General features: G+C 27.0%; 1 protein-coding gene across 1 annotated transcript; it reads right to left on the minus strand.

Annotated features, from left to right (window-relative positions):
- Positions 1-35: 35 nt before the first annotated feature.
- LOC145835097 (ras-associating and dilute domain-containing protein-like) lies at positions 36-10,277 on the minus strand. The gene is made up of 10 exons (XM_082942641.1): positions 10,156-10,277; positions 9,040-9,178; positions 7,957-8,102; positions 6,315-6,484; positions 5,923-5,998; positions 5,507-5,731; positions 3,358-3,524; positions 3,048-3,127; positions 1,627-2,533; positions 36-77 (listed from the first exon to the last, which is right to left on the minus strand). Exons 1-10 carry the CDS (start codon positions 10,265-10,267, stop codon positions 36-38), a joined length of 2,064 nt encoding a protein of 687 aa, XP_082798767.1. The 5' UTR covers positions 10,268-10,277.
- Between the last annotated feature and the right edge of the window lie 208 nt (positions 10,278-10,485).

Here is a 10,485-nt window from a genome sequence, read left to right on the forward strand (position 1 = left end):
TAGAAACAGATAAAAGGAAAGTTAAATAACAAAACTTACTCTAAGTCTTTGCATTCTGTAGCTCCTGTTGTAAGTCCCTGTAAAAAAAAGTTAATTTTCTAACAAATCTTTTGATGATTCAAACACAAACTAATTTAATTTTAACTTTTGCTTCAATTAAAAATATGAAATAAGTTCTACTCAACTAACGGTAATAACATCAATCAAACTGCTAGCAACTTTCAGTATGAAGTCATTACACTCATGAGTATTATTTTACAAGTTATTTATCTCATTAATGCTTACAGTTTAAGTAAATTGTATTTAAAACTCAGGTATTAAAGTAAAACTAACTGTAATAACATCGTTCAAATTTGTAGCAACTTTCAGTATGAAGTCGTTGCAATCATCAGTATTATTTTACAAGTTATTATCTCATTAATGCTTACAGTTTAAGTAAATTGTATTTAAAACTCAGGTGTTAAAGTAAAACTAACTGTGACAACAACGTTCAAACTGATAGCGATTTTCAGTATGAAGTCGTTGCACTCTTCAGTATTGTTTTACAAGTTATTTATCTCATTAATGCTTACAGTTAAAGTAAATTGTATTTAAAACTCGGGTATTAAAGTAAAACTAACAGTAATAACATCGTTTAAACTGGTAGCAACTTTCAATATGAAGTCGTTGCACTTATCAGTATTATTTTACAAGTTATTTATCTCATTAATGCTTACAGTTTAAGTAAATTGTATTTAAAACTCAGGTATTAAAGTAAAACTAACTGTAATAACATCGTTCAAATTGGTAGCAACTTTCAGTATGAAGTCGTTGCAATCATCAGTATTATTTTACAAATTATTTGTCTCATTAATGCTTACAGTTTAAGTAAATTGTATTTAAAACTCAGGTGTTAAAGTAAAACTAACTGTAATAACATTGTTTAAACTGGTAGCAACTTTTAGTATGAAGTCGTTTCAATTATCAGTATTATTTTACAAGTTATTCATCTCATTAATGCTTACAGTTTAAGTAAATTGTATTTAAAACTCAGGTATTAAAGTAAAACTAACTGTAATAACATCGTTTAAGCTAATAGCAACTTTCAGTATGAATTCGTTGCACTCATCAGTATTATTTTACAAGTTATTATCTCATTAATGCTTACAGTTTAAGTAAATTGTATTTAAAACTCAGGTATTAAATTAAAATTAACGGTAATAAATCGTTTAAACTGGTAGCAACTTTCAATATGAAGTCGTTGCAATCATCAGTATTATTTTACAAGTTATTTATCTCATTAATGCTTACAGTTTAAGTAAATTGTATTTAAAACTCAGGTATTAAATTAAAACTAACTGTAACAACATCGTTCAAACTTGTAGTAACTTTCAGTATGAAGTCGTTGCAATCATCAGTTTTATTTTACAAGTTATTTATATCATTAATGCTTACTGTTTAAGTAAATTGTATTTAAAACTCAGGTATTAAAGTAAAACTAACTGTAATAACATCGTTTAAACTGGTAGCAACTTTCAGTATGAAGTCGTTGCAATCATCAGTGTTATTTTACAAGTTATTTATCTCATTAATGCTTACAGTTTTTGTAAATTGTGTTTAAAACTCAGGTATTAAAGTAAAACTAACTGTAATAACATCGTTCAAACTGATAGCAACTTTCAGTATGAAGTCGTTGCAATCATCAGTATTGTTTAGCACAGTATGAAATACGCACATGCAAATGCAAGTTGCCGGGTGAATCTTACTCCCAATCATTTCTTGTTTGTCCAAATTTGTAAAATAACCAAACACCTCCTTCAGCACAAGATCGCTCTTTTTCACATCGAAACTCAGTTCGCTCTTGATTAAGGGGATTTCCGGTTTCGTTTGTGACGTCACAACGGCTTCTTCTTTGCTCTGCACCGAGCTGACGACTTTCTGGGGAGAAACTCTACTTTCGACGAGATTCGGGTCCTTGTACATTATGACGTATTTATTGTCTACAGTTATGACGTCACCGTTTGTGATGTCACACTCGCCGTCGATTTTCTTGTTGTTGACTTCCACTTTCGATTGTGACGTCACACACCCGATCCTGACCTTCCACCTTTTCCTCGCCGCAAAGTCTTCATCTTCTTCAAAGATCGTCTCCTGCTTCCTGAATATGACGCAGTGCATTTCTCCTAAATCTGTAAAAATGGCGCTTCTGTGGTCAGTGACGTCACCGTCAGCACCCACAGAAGTTTCAGGGGTGGCAAGGGCGTGCACCACGTCAACGGTGCTGGTGTTTCCCCGGATAACTATCAGGAAAGGTGTTTTCAACAAAGTCTTAACTTCTTCGTTTGAAGAGCTTTGGATGCTTTCTTCTTTCACTTTTTCTGTTTCCTCTTTCAATTTCGCTTCTTTTACTTTTTCTTCTTCTTGTGTCACCTTATTGACCGCTCCGTTGCCGCACGATGATCTCGATGACGTAATAATCGTAGACGGTGACGTGATCTCGCTCATCTTCAGCTTGGCTATCGACTGCGCCACCGAATCTATTCCCAGGCACGATCTGTTTGATTAAATTAATTTTTCAAATTTTTGAAGCAAAAGACAGGGTCTACTTGATTAAGTAATTTTTTAACTTGTTTTAAGTATTGATAAAATTAACAGCTTGTCTTAGGCAGAATCTGTTTTTTTTTTAATTTTTTTGTTAGTTTAGTTATCTTGGAGTATTTAATTAAAAAGGAGGTTATTTTTCCGTTTTAATTTTAACTTTTTTTTTTGAGTTTTATAACGTAGTAAAGGTTTTTGCAACAAAGAAAACAACAATAAACTATTTTGTTTTGATTAGTTAAATATTTATATTTGTTGCATTTACGTAAATGTTTTAACAAAGAGTTTTTTATCCCAAAATACTTAAGTTAAACATTTAAGTTATATAAAAATTATGTTTTAACTTCTTCAGTAGACTATTAATACCCAGAATAAATAATATTTATTCTATTTAATCTTACAAAACAGGTTACTTAGCAAAACATAAACAACTTTACTATAGTGTAAGTATCTGTCAATAAAGCTCTTACTTCGACTTTTGCATTTGTATCTTTTTAGCTTGGAAGTTAATTTCTCTTGTCTCTCTGTCTCTGGACTCTCTTCTTATTTTCTGAAAAAATATAATAGAGTTCAACAAGGAATAGTGTTAATATTTTTTATAAGGTTTAAAAAATAAGTTTATAAGTAAGTGAGTCTAACATGTTGAATTTTAAACTAAAAAAGTACAACAACAATTATAAAACGTTTAATTTCAGATAAAAAAAATAATAAGTTTTTTGATCATAAGTTAATAGGTAAAAAAGTAATTTTGCAAATTAAACATAAAAATATTTTTTTTACTTTTTCAATTTTCGCCCTCAATCTGATCTCGAACCTCCGGTAACTCCCGTCCTGCGGTTTCCATAGCGACTGAAGGATCAGGGGTTTCTCGTAATCCGCTAGTGGGCGCACGTAATCCTCGATGAAACTCCCCGCCTCGAACGAGTGAGCGATCTCATTGGGCGAAACTGTTTAAAATAATTTACTTAGTAGATAAAAAAAAAATTGATAAAGTTTACAAATGATATGAAAACTTTGATATAATAAAAATATGACTGTTGTAAAAGAGAAGTATTTTAATTTTAGTGTTTAATTTTGAATTTTTAAGAAAAACTGAAAACTGAAACTTGTTTGACTAAGCTTGAGAAATAGTTAGATTATAGTACAAAAGGTAAAGGCGAAGCTGTTAAATAAATGCAATAACAGAAATTTTTTAATGATTTAAAAGAACTTTGAAATTTTAAGAAAAATTGTAACTGAAGACTGTATAAAAATTGTAAACAGTTTTTATTGGTTGTTAGAATAAAAGATAAAACTATCAATTGCTTGAAATTTTAAACAAAAGATTAAGATGTTTTTCTTTGAACATCTTGATTCTTAATTTCAAAATAATTTATTTCTCAGATCTATAGATAAGCTTGCTTGCAACTGTAAATAAAAAAATACGTTTTTTTTTTGTACAGCAAATCAGTTTAATTGCAGTTCAACAAGTCAATTATTTTTAAACTTTTAATAAAAACAAAAGTACGTAATTAAAATAAAGTGAACCTTTTAGCTAAAAACAAGTCACTAAATAGTTCAATAGTAGAGATCAAGAGTTCAAACCCTTAAAAGCACAAACAATGATCAAGTTAACAGCTGAAAACAATTTATGATGTAAATAGAGCGATCTTATTGGTTAATGCTGTAAATAGAGTGATTTAATTGGCCACATCTGGTGGCAAGTTGATTGTTTTGTTTACGTGATAAAACTTGGGTTTTTAGCGGTTGTACGTGATAAAAGCTTATGTTTTACGTCACAATTTATTATCGGAAGCTAATTTGCCTACACGAATTTATTTTAAGTTAAATTAAAAAGTTTTAGCTTTATTGTTATTGTGCATAAATTATTTTTTTCTTAGATAAAAGAATTGTCCAGCCTTAAACAAGTGTCTCATTATTTATTTATAAACTTCTTTAATACAAGAAATTCTTTAATACTTTTTGCATAAACTTAATACTTTATTTCATCATTTAATTATTACATTTGTAAACGTCATACCCAAAATTTTTTTATACGGTTGAAAAATTATTTGGTTGAATTAGTTTAAAAATAACCGATTAGCTGGTATAAGTTGACTTGTTTATAAACAGATAAATAAACAGTCTTTAATCATAAATATTTAAACGGTTTAACGTAAACAAATTTAAAGCTCACACGAGTTGAATGATGCGTTAATTTTACGTTGAAAATGTTTCTTTTAAATTCAAATTCGGTCTACTTAAAAAAACTTTTTGAAAAAATTTAAACTAAGTTTAACATGTTTTATCTTATTTAAGAACTAAAAATTATAGGCTTGACAGTTATATTTTTTTCTAAAATTTAAAAGAAACACAATAAATGTACCAGCGTTTTTTATTAGAATCTCTTACTTTTGTTTAAAAATGTACTAAAAGATTTCTAAGTTTTTTTTTTAGTTTTTAATGAGAATTCCAGAAAAGTTTTACAAATGGTTTTTATATATTTATACGTTTGTGCTATAAGAATTTTAGAGACTAATATTTATCACAAAAAAAAACTACTTTTATATTATAACTTAAACGATTTTATAAGTTCATTTTTCTTCACTTTTTTACGAGTTAGCCAAAACAAGTAAATTGATGATAAAAGAGTTTTTCTCACTAAAACTAACTTTTTAAAAATTTATTTAAGTTTTAGCACGCAAAAAAGTGCTTTAGTCAAACTTAACTGTTTAATCAAAATCTAAATTTAAAAAAAATCAAGCTTTGAAATAACTTTAATCAAAACTAATAGTTTATACAATATTTCTATTGTTATCATTTTGCTGTTTTAAATGCTAAATTTTATCGGTATATCTGTTACGGTCACATTATTAGATTTCCTTTAATTTATATATGTTAAAGAATCATATCTAAACAAAACAATTCAAAAACTTTTAACAAAACCAACCCTGCTTGTTCTTCTTTTTATTCTTGTTCTTCTCTTTCACCCCCTCAAGTGGTTGATGCAATTTTCCCAGAACCTCGCACAAAACGTACCTGTCAACTTTGTCCTGGACCCCGTACCTCTTTAGCGCCATCTTGCACAGCTCTCTGGAAGTGGACGTCTTGGTTGCCATGACACTTTTGTAGTTGGCCCCCGGAGAAACGTCGTCACCAAATATTTTCATTATTCCTGTTTTTTTTTTTAACTTATATTTTCATATTTTAATTTAATGTTAATTACCCTAGTTCACATATCAGAAGAATTAAATTACTAAAATTAAATTAAAAGGCAACCTTAATAATTTTAACTATTTTAGAAAAATTAATATTATGTCTCATACCCTCGTACTTGTTTTATTATCAAATGTGCCATATACTCACCCGGATGTGTGACGTCACTTGACAACTCTTTGCAATCCTTCATGACGTCATCGCCCAAATAAACCTCCTCCGTAACCTGCAAAAAAGAAAAATAGTACAATTTCTTATCTGTGATCTCTCCTTACTCTGGGATTTTATATTTTATAATGAAAAAAAATATTAAAATTAGTTTGTAGTATTCTTATAATCTCGCTTTTTGTTGTTTCTGCTTTTATAACAAGCTAAATATTTTTATAAATTGTATTAAATTAGTTTTTATTGTAAATTTTTAGAAATTGTAATGTTAAATTAATTTCCATCCCAACTTCCACTTTACTCTTCGATCTTTTATACTTGACTATTAATACAATTTAACATTAAAAAACTTTTTGTTTTTTAATAAACTTTCATACCTGACTCCGCACCTTGCTCTTGGAACTCCGCAAACTCTGAAACAAGCTCCTCGCGGAAGCGTTTCTCTTCACCTTCTTCCGGTTTCTCCTCGACTTCCTCTCAGCCGGTGACGTCACAGTCGATTGAGGTGGTGACGTCATCAATGGACTCTGCGGCACGACGATCGTTTCTAAGAATTTTTTATTAATTATTATGAATATATTATTAATTCTATCATTATTTTGTTTATATTTGTAATGTTTATGTAATGATCGAGCACATAAGCATAAAATAAGTGAAGGTTTTAGAAAATGTTTATTTGTTGTTTGTATCTTTCATTTTTAGCATGGTTTTTATACTTTATTTTGCAAATATTTTTCTTATGTGTCAATAAGTCGTTACTTTGTAACAGCACAGGCGGTGTTATTTGGAAATATATAACTTTAGTAAGAAAATTTAGGTACAACTTTACTTATAAACACTGATTTTTAGATGGTTAGTAATATTAAGTTTATGACTTTTGTGAAATTTGACTTTTGCGTTAATTCGTTCTTTTCAATTCCCACCCGATCAAACCCGAAAACCGCTTACCGATCAAGGGTAAGGGTTAAGAGTAACAGTGTTAGTAAAAATAAAATAAAGATAATTAAGTAAATAAGAATAATAACAATTATATTAAGAATATAAAAGACTAGGTAGGAATTGTAAGTATACTTCCTTTTCAACGCAAATAAAAAATTGTCTGTGTTAATCTGTCAAAAGTATAAGTGCCAATAGCCGTTAAAAAAGGTAATTATTTCAACATTAGAAGTATTAAATGATTTGATTGTAATAATTTGTTGTTTTAGCGATGGACCTCAAGTTTAGTTACATCATAATGAACTTCTAAATTAATTTGTTATAACCCTTTGATGTGGTTTGCTTGTAGTTTATTTAACGTTCAATGCTTAAAAAAACTGTTTTGGAGTTTAAAATACTAAGACTTGATAAAAAAATAAATATGTTTGTTTTATCAAGTTTGAGAATTAATATTTAAAACTAAAATTTTAAATCAATTTCTTTTAAATAAAATATTACAAAATAAACAATAAGTTTTAAAAGAGATTTTTTTTCATCTTCTTAAATTTTATAAAATTATGTACTGAAATAAGTCTTTTTAAAAACTAAACTACTTTTAATATTTATTCGGAAATTATTGCATGTCCTTTTATATTTTAGTATCAAACAAGGATTGTATTTAAAAAAGTAGTTTGTAACCTATTTCTTTACATTTTTTATTCTTAGAAATACACAAAAATTATTTTGATAAAACTTTTCAAAATTTTACGATAGTTTATCAAGTAACCCAAATTAGTTAAAACAACCTCAAAATTTATAAAAAAGACTTAAAACTTTTTTAAAAACTTTATTACCAAACTGCTAACATTCTTTGTATAATGTGTTTGTTAATTTAGCGCTGCTTGCTGAAGTAACCTTAAAAACTTAAATATTAGGTAGAAAAATCTTTAAAGAAAAAAGGAAACAAAATAAAAATTTTTAATTAAGTTAAGTAGCAATATACATTTTACGTTCTGGGGCTATTGTATTTTTCAAATTAGCGCTGCTGAGAAAATCAAGTTTTAAATATTTTTACATAAGTTATAGTTGAAAAAAAAAACTAACGTTCCTGATATAGTGTATTTGTTGATTTAGCGCTGCTAACAAATGTACTTCCACTACTAAATGTTTGTGTTTTCGGTAATGAGGGCATAAGATTATTAGCTTGAAGATAGCATTCATCAACATTCTGTGGCAGACTGTATAGCGAACTGTGAAAAATTTTGAGTAGAGTTGGTAAGAATTTTTGCTATGATACAAATTTGATTGTTAGTAATAATGTACATGTGTTTGTATAAGATAAATAAATAAACAATTAGAATTTATTTAAATTCGATTTAATTTTAACGAGCTAGGCTGTAAGGCGAGCTGTGAAAAATGTTAAAATTTTATAGGAGTAAAAAATATTAATAGAGTAGGCGACGATGTATGATGTTTGTAAACAGGAGGTTTATATTTGTAGGTTAGCTAAAATTTTAAAGAAGAAGGAAACACAAAGTTTTAAAACAGAAAATTATTTTTTTAATTTTAAGTTACTTTTATCTTTACTTTTTTTAAACTAGAAATTGAGCTGTTGAAAAAAAGTATTAAACTTGACATAAAGTTTTATAAGCATATAAACCTTGTAGTTAACAGTGACTTCTTTTATCTTTTGAGTTTTACAAAAGCACTATTTAAGATTATAAACTTCTTGGCAATGAGTCATAAGTAAAATATTCAAACAGTAAATTTCATTTTTAGAGTTATTCATAAACCAATATACAGTTGTAGTTAAAAGTTGTTTTTATTTTGAACATATAAGAATATTTGATTAAACATTTTGACAAAGTGTCATTAAGTAAAAATTTAAAGCTTAAAATAATATGTTTTGTAAATCGTAAAATACCACTCTTTCATGTGAGTAATTATCAACATAAAAATCAATTGTTTTTAATAAAGCTTTTTTAGTTTATACTTAACAAATTTGCATTTTTTATGTGTAAACGTTTTTATTTTATTCACTTTTTACTATTATTGATAATACTTCGTTTTTAAAAGTGACTAGAGTTAAGCATAAAGTTTATTTATAAAACTTAACCTAATAAAACATGTGGAATTGCTAACTTCTTAAACTTAATAGCTTATGTTATTAATTTTTAATATTCTTACCTATTTTCAAACTTGGCAGGTAACGATAGTTTGTGAATATTCCCAGCCGAAGCAAACATTTGAAATTTATTAGTCACTGGTTTTGAATTTAGTGCCTCGTCTAATGGCCTGGCGTTCTCATTTAAACATTTTCCATTACCTGTTAAGTTTTGTTCAATTTATAATTTGTAACTTTTCATATATTCACACCTTCTTGTGCTGTGCATAAAAGTAAATACACAATCTGTATGTGTGCAGATGTTTGGTTTTTGCTGTGCACAGAAAATGTTTAAGTTAGTAAATAATACAAAAAGTCAAAATTAAAAGTTTCTAATCGCTGCTTTATATTTGTCTTGAACAAGTATTAAAATTCAATAACCTCTAATGACGTCTAGACTTTGAGGCTTTTTTTAATGTTAATATGCTTATAAAGTAAAATGCAAGATGTTCATTTTTCAGTAGTTAAATTTCCAAAGCTTTTAAAAACTTAGAAAACTACTCATTAATTTAACAAATCAAAAAAGGTTTAAAATATTTATAAAAGACATTAAGCTTAACTTATGTTAATGTGTATAGAAATTTTTCATAGATTATAAAAACTAATAAAATTAAAAGTTTTAAGAATTTTATTATGTAAAATTTTTTGAACAGTTTAATCTAAAAAATTAAACTCACGAAAGAAAACACTTTATTTCGTAAATTTATTTGTATGATTTGTTAAAATAAATTAAAAGATAGTTTTAAGAAAATAAGTTAACTTAAATAAACTAATCATTTAATTTAATTTTGTTTTAATTATATAAACTACTTTAGATATTAAGCTTTTTTTTTATTTAGCTTTTGGTAGGTTTATAAAAGTAAATTTACAAAAATTACTTCTAAAATTTTCTTGACGTATTAAACTCTAGATAATTTTAAAAATAGAAAAATAAAAATTCTCCAGGAAACAATACAATCTGTTTATTCGATGCGCTTAAAAGATTAAATAAGTTTAATTTATTGTGCACTTTAAAAATATTGAATATTAGACTTTTAGAAAAAACAAAAACGATACGCTCATAGCATTGTTTATCATGTCTAAAAAGTCATTTTTAATATTTTAAATAACAAAAAAATATCTTTATTGGGTAAACTCACTAGATTTAGCAGATAAGTTATGTGATGAACAAATTTCAATATCTGTATCAATTGACCCAAAAGACCTATAAGTTTCTGTGAAACTTTGTAACTTTTTTCGTTTTAAGTTCATTTTAAAGTTATACTCTACAAAACAATTCATTCAAGCATCTTCTTGTTGGTTACATTTTTAGTTTTTGTAAATAATGATAAATCATTAGTTTTACTATTCAAACTAATCATAAATCAGTAAAAGCGTTTGTCATAAAATTTAAACTAATCGTTTACTACAGAATGTAAGTTTTTTTACCCTTAAATAGTTACCATAATGTATTTTAATAAAGTATTTTA

Source organism: Thalia democratica, chromosome 4, assembly GCF_965202585.1.
Source record: "Thalia democratica chromosome 4, ktThaDemo2.hap1.1, whole genome shotgun sequence".
Taxonomy (NCBI): domain Eukaryota; kingdom Metazoa; phylum Chordata; class Thaliacea; order Salpida; family Salpidae; genus Thalia; species Thalia democratica.